The sequence below is a fragment of the Ceratotherium simum genome, chromosome 14 (assembly GCF_057802395.1).
Source record: "Ceratotherium simum simum isolate JZ-2026a chromosome 14, ASM5780239v1, whole genome shotgun sequence".
Taxonomy (NCBI): Eukaryota; Metazoa; Chordata; class Mammalia; order Perissodactyla; family Rhinocerotidae; genus Ceratotherium; species Ceratotherium simum.
The window spans coordinates 10,628,443-10,642,989 of record NC_141913.1 but is presented as its reverse complement, the minus strand read 5'-3'; the positions used below and the strand labels follow the sequence as shown (position 1 = coordinate 10,642,989).

The 14,547-nt window shown below is 37.7% G+C and overlaps 1 protein-coding gene across 5 annotated transcripts in view; it reads right to left on the bottom strand.

Annotated features, from left to right (window-relative positions):
* Positions 1-14,547, bottom strand: part of LOC147915259 (uncharacterized) — a 108,725-nt gene that overhangs the window by 91,603 nt on the left and 2,575 nt on the right. For 4 of the 5 annotated variants that reach the window (XR_015554252.1, XM_087439022.1, XM_087439025.1 and 1 more), the window contains exon 2: positions 8,119-8,175. The exons of the other annotated variant lie outside the window; for it this stretch is intronic. Coding sequence is in view for 3 of the 4 variants with exons in the window: in XM_087439022.1 (XP_087295148.1) it covers positions 8,119-8,175 (57 nt within the window). In the remaining variant the exon portion in view is untranslated. The remainder of the gene's footprint in view (positions 1-8,118; positions 8,176-14,547) is intronic. 5 annotated transcript variants of the gene reach the window in all.

Here is a 14,547-nt window from a genome sequence, read left to right as displayed (position 1 = left end):
CTTCCACCACTCTAAGTCCCATCTTTCCATTTTTATTACCATGTCTTCTGATGAGCTGAAGTTAATTTTATTGTAGCCAAAATTATCAATCTTTTCCTTTATGGTTTATGTTTTTTGTATTTTGTTTGAGAAATATCTCTGTACTCCAAGGTAATTAAGACATATTCTAAATAATTTTGCATTTCATATTGTGTCTTTAATGTACATAGTATTTTTTGTATGATATGAGTGATTTTTTTTCACATGTAGATAACCAATTGATTCAGAATGATTTATCATACAATCTCCCATTTTCCTATTGACTGTTAGTCACAATGTCTTATAATGTGATACAATGAAACATAGATAAATTTTCTACATATGTGTGGGTCTGTTCGGGGCTCCCTATTCTCTTTCATTAGCCTATCTTTACCTAAACCATTACTATGGCATATTAATTGCTATGGTTCTAATATGTTCATATCTGCTAAGGCAGGTTTTAATTTTTAACCAGTGTTACTGAGGTACAATTGACAAATAAAAATTGAATATATTTAACGTATACAACGTGATGTTTTGATATAGTATATATTGTGAAATGATTACCATGATCAAGCTAATTAACAGATCTACCATCTCACATGGTTACCTTTTTTGTGATTGATGAGAACACCTAAGATTTACTCTCTTAGCAAATTTCAAGTATACAATACAGTATTATTAAGTATAGTCACTAAGCTGTACATTAGATCCTCAGAACTTATTCATCTTATAACTGAAAGTTTGTACCCTTTAACTAACATCTCCGCGTTTCCCCCATCCCTAGCCCCTGGCAAACACCATTCTACTCTCTGCTTAATGAGTTTGACTTTTTTATTTTTATTATTTATTTATTTTTTGTGAGGCAGATCAGCCCTGAGCTAACATCCATGCCAATCCTCTTTTTATTTTTGCTGAGGAGGACTGGCCCTGAGCTAACATCTGTGCTGATCTTGCTCCACTTTATGTGGGACGCCACCACAGCATGGCCTGACAAGCGGTGCATCAGCTCACGCCCAGGATCCAAACCCAGGCCACCAGCAGCAGAATGTGCACACTTAACTGCTATGCCACGGGGCCAGCCCGAGTTTGACTTTTTTAGATTCCACATATACATGAGATCATAAAGTATTTGTCTTTCTGTCTGGCTTATTTCACTTAGCACCATGCCCTCCAGGTTCATCCATGTTGTCACAAATGGCAGAATTTTCTTCTTTTTTAAGGCTGAATAATATTCCAGTGTGTGTGTGTATCACATTTACTTTATCCATTCATCCATCAACAAATCCTTAGGTTGTTTCCATATCTTGGCTATAGTGAACTGCTGCAATGAACATGGGAGAACAGATACCTCTTTGAGACACTGATTCCATTTCCTTTGGATATATACATAGATACCCAGAGGTGAGAGTGCTGGATTATATGGTGACCTATTTATAATTTTTTAAGGAACCCCATTCTGTTTTCCATAGTGGCTGCACCATTTTTCATTGCTCCCAACAGTGTACAAGGGTTTCCATTTCTCCATACCCTCACCAACACTTATCTTTTGTCTTTTTGATAATAGCCACTCTAACAGGTGTGAGGTGATACCCCACTGTGATTTTGATTTGCATTTCCCTGATGACTAGTGATGTTGAGCACCTTTCCATATCCCTGTTGGTCATTTGTATGTCTTCTTTGGAGAAATGTCTATTCAGGTCCTTTGCTCATTTTTTAATTGGGTTGTTTTTTTGCTATTGAGTTGTTGGAGTTCCTTATATATTGTGGATATTAACCCCTTACCAGATGTATGGTTTACAAATATTTTCTCCCATTCTGTAAGCTGTCTCTTTACTCCTTTGATTCCTTTGCTGTGCAGAAGCTTTTTAGTGTGATGCAATCCCACTTGTCTATTTTTGCTTTTGCTGCCTGTGCTTTTGGAGTCATAGCCAACAAGTCATTGCCCATACTAACGTCAAGAAGCTTTTTCCTGGTTTTCTTCTAGTAGTTTTACAGTTTCAGGCTTTACGTTTAAGTCTTTAATCCATTTTGAGTTGGTTTTCGTATATAGTGTGAGAGAAGGGTTCAATTTCATTCTTCTGCATGTGGATATCCAGTTTTCCTAACACTATTTATTGCAAGACTATCCTTTCCCCATTGTGTGTTCTGGGCACCCTTGTCAAAGATCAGTTGACCATATATGCATGGATATATTTATTCTGGGGCTCTCTATTCTGTTCCCCTGGCCTATATTTCTGTTTTTATGCCAGTACCATACTGTTTTGATTACTGCAGCTTTGTAATATTTTTTGAAATCAGGAAGTATGATGCCTTCTGTTTTGTCCTTCTTCCTCGAGACCACTTTGGTTATTTGGGGTCTTTTGTGGTTCCATATGACTTTTAGGATTGTTTTTTCTATTTCTGTGAAAAAAGTCATTAGAATTTTGATAGGGACTGTATTGAATCTGTATTGTTTTGGGAAATACGCACATAATATTAACTCTTCCAATCCATGAACATGGGATGTCTTTTCATTTATTAGTCTTCTTAAATTTCTTGCATCAGTGTTTTATAGTTTTCAGTGTACAGGTTTTTCACCTCTTTTGTTAAGTTTAATCGTAAGGTTTTTTTTTTTTTTTTTTTGGTGAGGAGATCAGCCCTGTGCTAACATCCGCCAATCCTCCTCTTTTTTTGCTGAGGAAGACGGCCCTGGGCTAACATCTGTGCCCATCTTCCTCCACTTTATATGGGACGCCGCCACAGCATGGCTTACCAAGCAGTGCGTCGGTGTGCGCCCGGGATCCAAACCAGCGAACCCCGGGCCGCCGCAGCGGAGCGCGCGCACTTAACCGCTTCCGCCACCGGGCCGGCCCCGTAATCGTAAGTATTTTATTCCTTTTTATGCTATTGTAAATGGGATTGTTTTCTTAATTTCTTTTTCAGATAGTTCAGTGTTCCTGTATAGAAACACAGTTGAGGGGCCGGCCTCGTGGCTTACCAGTTGAGTGCGCACGCTCTGCTGCTGGCGGCCCGGGTTTGGATCCTGGGCGTGCACCAATGCACCGCTTCTCTGGCCATGCTGAGGCCGCGTCCCACATACAGCAACTAGAAGGATGTGCAGCTATGACATACAACTATCTACTGGGGCTTTGGGGGAAAAAATAAATAAATAAATAAAATTATAAAACAAAAAAAGAAACAGTTGATTTTTGTATATTGCTTTTGTATCCTGCAACTTAATGAAACCATTTATTAAATCTAACAGTTTTTTTAGCGGACTCTTTTGGGTTTTCTATATATCAGATCACGTCATCTGCAGAGACAATTTTACTTCTTCCTGTCCAGTTTGGATGCTTTTTATTTCTTTTTTTGCCTAATTGCTCCAGCTAAGACTTCCAGTACTATGTTGAATGGGAGTGGTGCATGGGCATCCTTGCCTTGACCCTGATCTTACAGTAAAAGCCTTCAACTTTCACCATTGAGTTTGATGTTAGGGGTTGGCTTTTTCATATGTTGCCTTTATTATGCTGAGGTAAATTCCTACTATACCTAACTTATTGAGAGTTTTTATCATGAAAGGATATTGAATTTTGTCAAATGCTTTTTCTGCATCTATTGACATCATCATGTGATTTTTTTTTATCCTTCATTCCATTAAGGTGGTGTATCACATATATTGATTTGCATATGTTGAATCATCCTTGCATCCCAGGGATAAATCCCACTTGGTCATGGTGTATGATCCTTTTAATGAGCTGTTGAATTTAGTTTGCTAGTATTTTGTTGAAGATTTTTGCATTTATGTTCATTAGGGAAATTGGCCTATAGTTTTCTTTTCTTGTGTTGTCTTCCTCTGGCTTTGATATCTGGGTAATATTGGCCTCATTTAGAAGTGTTCCCTCCCCTTCAACTTTTTGGAATAATTTGAGAAGGACTGGCATTAATTCTTCCTTAAAAGTTTTGTAGAATTCTCTAGTAAAGCCATCTGGTCCCGGGCTTTTCTTATTAGGAGGTTTTTTATTACTGATTCAATCTCCTTACTAGTTATAGGTCTGATCAGACTTTCTACGCCTCTAAGATTCAATCTCACTAAGTTGTACATTTCTAGGAATCTGTCCATTTCTTCTAGGTTTTTGAGTTTGTTGGTGTATAATTAATTATTCATAGTAATCTCTTATGAGCTTTTTTATTCCTATGACATCAGTTGTAATGTCTTATCTCATTTTTTTATTTATTTGAGTCTTCTTTTTTTCTTAGTCTAGCTAAGGGTTTATCAATTTTGTGTATCTTTTAAAAAAAACAACTCAGTTTCATTGACTTTTTTCTATTGTTCTTCTATTCTCTATTTCATTTAATTTCAAAGTAATTTTTGGACATGATGACAGGTAGGGGTCAAGGTTCATTTTTTTCCCATGTGGATATTCAGTTGCTTCACCACTATTTATTAAAAAGATCTTCATTTTCCATATAGGATTCCATTTACATGTTTTCAAAAACCAAGTACTTGGTTTCTGAGTCTATATCTGGACTCTCAAATCTGTTCCTTTGGTCTACTTTTCTATCCTTATTACATTATTTTATTGATTTAATTACAATAGCTTTATAGAAAGTCTCCAAATCTGGTAGCATAATTCCTCTTTGTTCTTCTTCAAGATTATCTTAGCTATTTTAGGTTCTTTGCATGTCTGTGTAAATTTTAGAATCAGCTTATCAATTTCTACAAAAAGTTTGCTGGGATTTTTATTAAGATTGTGTTGAACCTATAATCAACCTGGGGAGAATTGATACCTTTACAATACTGAATCTTCAAATTCATGAACATGGTTTGTCTTTTCTCTTACTTATGTTTTCTTTATCTCAGCAGTGTTTTTAAATTCTTGTACATCTTTTATTAGATTTGTCCTAGGTATTTAACACTGTTTATGCTATTATAAACAGCATTGATTTTCAATTTTATTTTCCAAATTTTTACAATTACTATACAGAAATAAAAATATAGATTGATCTTATATCCTGTAATCTTTCTAAACTAACTTATTAGTACTAATAGTTTTTTTTCATATACTTTTTTTATACCTTTGAATTTCTGGTGTAAAAAAATGCCATCTGCAAATAAAAACAGTTTTACTTCTTCCTTTCCAATCCTTGTGTCTTTTGTTGCTTTTTTCTTTATACACTGGCTAGGACCTTCATTTTAATGTTGAAAAAAGTGGTGAATGTGATCATTATCTTTTCCAGATTTTAGGGACAAAGATTTCACTATTTCACTATCACGATGTTAGCTGAAGATTTTTTAAGATACCTTTTATCAGACTGAAAAATTCCTCTTCTATTCCTAGTTTGGAGATATTTTTAAAATCATGAATGGATGTTGAATTTTATTACTTTTCCTGTATCTATTGAGATGCTTATATTTATATTTTTCTCCTATATTCTGATAACATGGTGAATTACATAGACTTACTACAAATGTTCAAGTAAACTTATATTCCTGGAATAAACCTTACTTGGTCATGATGTACTGTCCTTTTGATATATCACTGGATTTGCTTTTTTTCTTTTGGGACTTTTGCACCTAAGTTCATAAGGGATATTAGTCTGTAATTTTATTTTCTTATAATGTACTTTTAAGGGTGTGATATCAGAGTTATTCTAGTTTCATAAAACAAGTTGGTAAGTCTTCTCCTTGTTTATCCTTTAAAAGACTTTGTGTAAGATTGGTATTGTTTCTTCCATAGATGTATGGTAGAATTTACCAATGGAGCCATCTTGACATGGAGTTTGCTCTCAAGAAAGGATTTCATTACACATTCAATTTCTTTAACAGGTATAGCACTATTTAGATTTTCTATTTCTTCTTTGTCATTTTGGTAAGTTGTGTTTTACGAAAAGTTTCCATGTCCTCTAAGTTGTCAAATTTATTGCCTTAAAGTTTTTTAACACTATCCTCATATTATCTTTTTAATGCCTGTAGGATCTGTAATGATGTCCCATTTTTTGTTTCTCATATTGACAATTTGAGTTCTCTCTTTTTACTCTTGACCTTGCTAAAGCTTAATCAATTTATTCATCTTTTCAAAGAACCAACTTTTGGCTTTGTTCATTTTTTTCTATTATTTGTTTTCTATTTTCTTGCCTTTATATTATTTACTTGTCTACTTAGAGTTTAATTTGATCTTCTTTTGCTCACTTCTTGAGATGGAAATTTATATCATTGATTTTTAACCCTCTCTTCTTTTCTAATAAATGCTTACAAATTATATAAAATATATTAAAGCTATAGGTTTTCCTCCAAGCATTGCTCTAGCTGCATCCACAAATATTGGTAAGGTATGTTTTCATTATCATTAGTACACATTTTCTAAATTCCCTTGTGATTTCCTTCTGACCCATGGGGTAGTCAGAATTTTGTTGCTTAATTTCCAAATATCTGGTGACTTTTCTAGATATCCTTTTATTATCGATTTCTAAATTCCCTTATTGTCAGAGAACATATCCTATATGAGTTATCCCTTTGGAAGTTTTGAGACTTGCTTTATTGCTGAGCATATGGTCTTTTTTGGTGAATTATCCACGTGCAGTTGAAGAGAAAATTCATTCTACGTAATTGACAAATATCAATTATGTCAAGTTGGATAAAAGTGTTGTTCAAAATAGCCTATGACTTACTAATTTTTTTTTCTGCTTGTTCTATCAGTTACTGAGAGAGATGTATTAAAGTCTCTAACTATGATTATGGATTTTTCTATTTACCCTTTTAGTTCTGCCAATTTCTGCTTCATGTATTATGAGGTTTTATTTTTAGATGCACACACATTTAAGATTATTGTTTTCGTAATGAGATTATCTTTAATTATTATGAAATGACTTTCTTCATATCTGGTAATACCCTTTGCCCAAGGGGCTTTTTTTCCCAATATTAAATAGTAATACTATATTTCTCATCATTAGTGTTTACGCAAGTATTTTTCCATCCTTTTACTTTAAACCTATCTGATCCTTTTTTTTTTTTTTGAGGAAGATTGGCCTTGTGGTAACATCTGTTGCCAATCTTACTCTTTTTCTTTTTTCTCCCCAAAGCTGCAGTACATAGTTGTCTATCATAGTTGTAGAGTTGTAGCTCTTCTATGTGGGACGCCGCCTCAGAATCAAGCCTCAGCATGGCTTGATGAGCGTTGAGTAGGTCCACACCCAGGATCCAAACGCGCAAACTCTGGGCCACCGAAGCGGAACGCACAAACTTAACTGCTATGCCACCAGGTTGGCCCCCTATCTGATCTTATTTTTAAAGTGTATTCTTGTAAACAGCATAAGCTAGGTCTTATTTTCTTAATCCAGACTGACATTATAAGATTTTTATTTGATATTTACATTTTTTAATAAACATTTTATTTTGGAATAACTTTAGATTTACAGAAAAGTTGCAAAAATATTACAGAGAGGTCGTGAATACTTCTCACCTAGTTTCCACTATGTCCATATCTTACATAAGCATAGTATATTTATCAAAACTATAAAACCAACACTAGCACATTACTATTACATAAACTCCAGACTTTATTTGGATGTCACCAGTCTTTCCATAAATGTCCTTTTTCTGTTCCAGGATCCAATCCAGAATTCCACATTCCATTTTTTTTATTCCACCTATTTTATTATTCCATTTACTTTTAATTCAATTACTGATACAGATGGACTTAAGTCTGTCAGCATGCTATTTGTTTTCTATTCGTCCCATCTCATCTTTGTTCCTCCTTTCCAGACATCTTTTGATTAATCAAGTATTTTTTAGCATTCCATTTTATCTGCAGAACTGCCTGTGCTCCTGCATCTTCTTGACCCTCATTGACAACCTCCCCCTGGTGGACCCCATGAAGCATCCAGGGCCCAAAGGAAAAGATATTTTAAAAAGATGTTGCTCTGCTCCCCACACAGGGCTCAACATTCAAGTTTCATGGCTACCTCTCCCCACCAAAGACTGGCTTACTGGGGGCAGTGGGGGGAAGGGGGACCTATGGCAGAGACAGCATGTCTGGCTGGGCCAGCTCTGGCTGTAGCTGTCAGGTGATATACCAAGAGAAATCAAAGGGCTGGTGTTGTCAAAGCAACAAACATCACCTGAGCAGGAAACTGCAGAGGAAGTCACGGATGTGGCATATCCGATGAGCTGTAAAACTGAAAAGAAAAATCAAAACTTTTCTAAACTATCAATAACAAATATCCACTATGCTAAGTAAAACAGAATTATCTGTCTGTTCTTCTTTAAAAAATATACATAATCATTGTCACGTGCTGAAGTGGTCAAAGAATATGCACTCAAAAATGTAGGAGAAAAGTATTATAGAGGGATATCAGGCAGTTAATGTTATTCTCAATTTTATGATGTTTGTGACACCTATGATGCATTGTCACTCCTTTTCTCATTCCAAATGAATATTCACTTTCATATCTAATTTCGTATTTGTAATTTTGTATTATTCTTCTTAAAGACCACCCCCCCCAAATTGTATAAACTTCAGGCTAGATCCACCATTGCTTTAATATATGCCTGTTTTTGTTTCCACCATCATAATTTATACTTTAGTACATACACATGTATATATATACTTATACATATGCCCTCTCTCTTTCTGTCTCCCCACCCAAACACAGACACAGAGAAAGAAAGAGAGAGGGAGAGAGAGAGGGAGAGGTAGGGAGGTATGAGAGATTTTGCAGTTCCCTTTGTGTTCTAACTTGTTATATGAACTATATATTTTTTCTTATTTTCTCCAGTGATATTGGGGGTATACATATTATTTTAGATTCCGCTGATGATTATCATTTACATTTTTAATATCATATACTTGAATCTATTTTTTTTTTGTAGCTGAGACCCAACTAAATAGTTTATTTTGGCTCCCCTTATCTATGATTGAATTCAGCACATTTTCTCCCCTTATATTGGCCATCTCTTGGCCCTGCCTCACATCCACTGGACCCACTTTTACTCTAGCCATGGCTATGACAGCCAGCTCCACACAGGTGAAACTGACAGCACTTCACCACAGCTGCATCATACATTTTTTTTTCTGCCCCAGGGCTTCTCTAATATTGTGCTATTGCACAGAACCCCTGTGGGAGCCCTCTATGTATTCCTACATGCACAATAGCAATATCCCATGAGTCAGCCTTTGACGAATGGAGATTGGAAGTCAATGGATAAATGCTTTCCCCCTCTTTCTTTGGGCAGGCAATTTTGAGGCACATCATATACAGCTTCTCAAGATTCCAGTGAAATTGATCTCGTCACCCATAGCAGTGACTGATACTATAATGCATCTTTGTAAGGGCTTTTCCTTCTGTTTCATCCTCCCTGGTTTCACTGCTTCCTTGGATCACTTTCCAAATAAATTATCTAGACACAGGTCTCTAACTCTACTTTTGAGGGTAACCCAGACTAAAACACTCCTCTTCCATCCCTCTCCAAAACTTCCCAAGCTCTGTTGACATAATTTGAGGGCTTAGAGTCACCATTACTATAGAAAAGGAATCTCACTTACCAGATGGCCTCCTGGTCATGTAATGATAGACTCTTATTCACGTCTACAGCCACTCAACTCACTTCTCACCTAAGAGGAGGCATTTCTGCTAATTTCCTGTGCATCTAGATAAAGATCCACCACTGCTCAGAGGCAAAATTCAACTACAGACTTCTCCTGGCTCATGGGAGGTAATAGAGGTGGACCCCTGTTAGACCATAATTTCCAGCACACTGGATCATTTGAAAGTCAATCCACCCCATTCAAAATTTCAGGAGGGTGACCCAGCCTCCTCTTTCTGGGATTGAGAAATGAAAAGGAAACTAAACAATAACTCATACAACTGTAGACGAAAACCACCTCGGCTTCTGCATTAATTGGGACTCTGATGGCAAGTGAATGAAATCCAACTCCAAATAGCCTTAAGCTATTATAAAAGGGATTTAATGGTTCCTCTAACTTAGAAGATGAAAATAGAGCTGTCATCTGACATGAAAAAGCCCAGAGCTCAAACTATTCTGCAATTAATCTCTCTTCCCACCACTTTCCCAACTCTCTCTCCACCTACATCTCTCCTCCCCACCTAACATCTTTCTCTTTCTCTCTTTTCATTTCCTATAGCCCATCTTTCAGCTCTGTTTATGTGTCTTGGCCTCATTTTCTCTTTCTGTAGATGGGCTTTCTCCAAGGGATAGGGAAGATGGCAACATGAGCTCAATATTCACCACAGCCCCTGAGGTGACAGAGAATTGTACTGGGCAGCCAGTATGACCAATGGATATTATCCTACTGGCTGCTTGGCATCCAAATACCCTTTCCAACTGAAAGGAAATCCCAAAACAAGGCTCTGCAGCTCACTAAAGAGGCTGAAAGCAAGGAGGGAGGGGTGTAACTTTTCCTGTTCTCTGGAAGCTAAAGCATGAGCACAAGACCTGAGTGTAGCCAATCAGATACTCCCGGCCATGAACTTGAATCTAGAGGAAGAGGTGCAAAGGTTTGAGAGCTGGAGATTATGCAGGATAGCTGCAGCAGCATGGTGTGGTGGTGAATGCTCAATGATGTGGTAGCAAGTGTCCAGGGCCCACAGAATCCAGGAGCAGAGCCAAACCATTAGAGATGGTGTTAGTGGGGTCATCTTAAGACTGAAGCTATGTCTTACTTCCACTGAGGGCTGCCCAAGCTTTATCTCCAGCCTTCTACTTGGTTGTGTGAACTTCCTGATTCCCTCTCAATAATTTACTTCTCAAAACACTAACCAGAGTAGGTTTCTAGTGTTTATAAAAAAGAACTCTAACTAGTACAGCAGACATATTTTCCAGCTGCAGAAGAAAAATTTCAAAGACTTATTGCTAGCCAGCCCTGGTAGCTAGCCACCCACAACTGTTTTGTCTGTTACAAGAATGGGGTAAAGAGGGGTGCGAATGGCAAGTAAGGAGTGGAAAATATGCTGAGCAGCCCCTGCAATAGCTATTAGGACTGAACAACTTGACTTTCATTTATAAACATGAATACATAATGAAAAATCACCAGTCATATGAAGGAAATCAGATGCTCCAGAGTGGAAGCAAGGTGACTAATGAAAGCAAACGACTCTCCTCTGAAACAATTTATGCAAAAAAAAAAGAACTTTTAAAACAAACTTTACATGTTCAGTGAGATTCCAGAGGCTGTAGCGTGCAGTAGAAGAAAACGAAACTCCAGAGAAGTGCAAGGTCCTAAACAATCTGGCCCTGTCCATTTCTCCAACCTCATTTTCCACTGCTCTCCATCTTGCTCACTACGGCCTTCTTTCAGTTCTCAAATACGCTAACCTTCTTCCTAACACAAGCCACTGCACACACTGTTCTGTCTATCTGGAATGTTCTTTCTTGCCTTCCCCTGCCAAATCCCACCCTCACAAATATACAACTAATTCCTTTCCACACTTTAAGTTTTAGCTTCAATATAATTTCCTCAGAGAGGGCTTTCCTGATAACTCTATTTAAATACTGCCCAAGCATTCTCTATCTCAGTCTCTCATTCCTTTGATTTTGAGTGACCTTGGGACTAAGTTACTTAAGCAGTGTTCACCTCAGCTTCTTCACCTGTAAACTGGGACTAACAGAGAGACCTACCTCATAAGGTTCCTGGGAAGATTAAATGAGTTCATCCATGTAAAGCAATTAGAACTAAAGCACACAACAGCACTCAACAGATGCTATTATTTCCTTCATAGCATTTATCACATAGTGAAATTCTTTTATGTTTTTATTTACTTTATTAAAAATCTGCTCTCGCACAGATTAAAAGTTCCATGAGGTTAGTAACTCTTCTGTTTTGTTCACAGTGCCAGGCTCATATATATTTGTTGAGAATAAACAACTGAAGAAAATATTATCTGAAAATGAATAAAATATTATTATATCAATATGTTAGGACAGTGTGGTGGTCATATAATGCTCCGCTCAGATCCTTTGCTGTGGGGAGTATAATTGACTGATAGCTTTAGCTGTTCACCTCTGGATCAACCACATTTGCACCAAGGCCAGGCTTTCTGAGGGCTGCTTTCTAGTCAATGACTGAACATGGCAGAGGTACTAGTGCAGGTCCATTCTGGCAAACCACGGGACTCCTCTACGAAGAAGTTTGGCCTAAGGACTCGCCATTGGCAAAGTCAAACCTTTCTTGGATCTGCACTTCACTCAGAAACTTCCTACCTAATCTTCCTTCCTTCCCTCTCTCCTTCCACAGGTGTCAGCCCTGCGTTGTGGTCTGCAAGCTCTCTTTCCCTGCCTGCTCCTGCTGACTCCATAATAAACCTCTTGCACATCTAATCCTGTGTTGGTGTCTGCTTCTTGGTAGACCCAAACTAACACAATTAGGACCTCCAGAAGCAAACCCTGAGGTGAGAATTCATGAGCAAATAATTTACTAAGGTGCTCTCAGGAGAAACTAGTAAGGGAGAGGGAAACAGGACAGGAAAGGGGAACAAGCCAAGCAATGTGCAATTTCAGGCAAAATCTCTGCCTAACCCTGCAGGGAAGCTGGGCTTACTGTGGCAAGAAGTCACTCACTATTCTCTCTCTCACCTTGAATTATGTTCATGTATTGTGGTCCAACCAAGCTCACCAAACAGGCTTTTTCAATGTACACTAAATAATGATATACAGTACTTACAATTTAATAAAATAATAATACTGCGTATATAATCCAAAAATATTCTACCTATGGCTGGCAGATGGTAGGCACTCAATATGTGTTGAATAAATAGTACAATATTAATATAAAATGCTTGAAAATTGCCACCACCCTATAAAAAAGACAACACCCACACAGTTTTCATGTAATTTCTCTTTTTCCACAAAACTGTAAGTCCCAAAATATACACAAAGTGCTATCCTTCTTCCATTTTTATTCTTCTCAGTTCCATTCCTCTCCCAATGAAGGAGTCTCATTTTTCTTGCTCAATTTTGCTTTTTGCTCAAACATCAGTTCCCTGTCAATATCATTATTTCAATCTACTCAAATTACAGAGAGAGAAAAGGGTAAAGATGGTTAGGGCCCAGAACTTGAACCAGCAAAAGCTGCAATTCAATATCCTAATGTGGTTGACCGGTGAGAATGGAGCAAAAAGTTTCCTTTTGCCTGGGCTAGAGGATAAGGACTAGAACAAAAGCAGACGAGGCTGCCTCCTTGGTCCTTTTCTCCTAGATCTCACCACTCCAGTGGTAACCTGAATCCAAGTAAGAGCACAGCAAGGAAAAGAAGAGGAATGAAGATGTGAATGCTTGGCACTGAACTAAACCACCCACCCTGGAATTTCCAATGGAGGGTATCTCCTAACAGAGAGGCAGTTCCTGGTCCATCTTACCTCACTAGCATAAGAGGAAAAACCAGTGCGTAATAAACGTAAGCAAAGAGGTTACATGTTATTGGATGTCTGCCCTTTGAACTTTATTATTACAAACTTTTGGAAAACTTATAATTCGTTGTTATTGATGACAATATGATCCTTACCCTTATCCAACTGTAAGGAAATAATGTATGAGACATTAAGATAGGAATGTCTGTTGGTAAAGATTCAAGAGTTAAGGATTAAAGGTAGGCTCAAATCCCAAACTAGCTTTCTCTAGCCATGTGACCTAAGACAGATGAGCCTGTTTCCTCACTGATATATAACTATGTACAATGCTGTTATAAGGCGTAGAAATAATACAAGAAAAGTGTCTGGCTCATAGAATGTACTCAATAAAACTTGACAATTACTTACAACAGTATAACATGGTGTAAAGAGCACGAAATTTGGAATCAAAACCCCTGAGTGGTCTCATTTTGCCAATTACCTCTATCAAGAACCATACCTCTTTGAGTTTGCTTCCTTGTGTGTAAAATGGGCATAATAGCTGTATTACCCACCTCAAAATATCATTTAGAGGATCAAATGAGATACTACATGTTGAGTGCACTGGGAATTATAAATATTTTTAACGTGATCTAAATGCTAAAATATTTTTTACTGCAGTGCTTTTTGTTTTTTTTGTTTGTTTGTTTGTTTGTTTGTTTGTGAGGAGATCAGCCCTGTGTTAACATCTGCCAATCCTCCTCTTTTTTTTGGTGAGGAAGACTGGCCCTGGGCTAACATCCATGCCCATCTTCCTCCACTTTATATGGGACGCCGCCACAGCATGGCTTGCCAAGCAGTGCGGCGGTGCGCCCCCAGGATCCAACCGCCGCAGTGGAGTGCGTGCAGTTAACGGCCTGCGCCACCAGACTGGCCCCTGCAATGATTTTTGAATGACATCTTTTTAAAATGCATTACTACTTCTTTGCTTTATTAAATATAATCTTAGGGCCGGCCCAGTGGCTTAGCGGTTGGGTGCGCGCGCTCCGCTGCTGGCGGCCCGGGTTCAGATCCTGGGTGCGCACCAACGCACCGCTTCTCCAGCCATGCTGAGGCCGCGTCCCACATACAGCAACTGGAAGGATGTGCAGCTATGACATACAACTATCTACTGTGGCTTTGGGGGGAAAAAATAAAAATAAATAA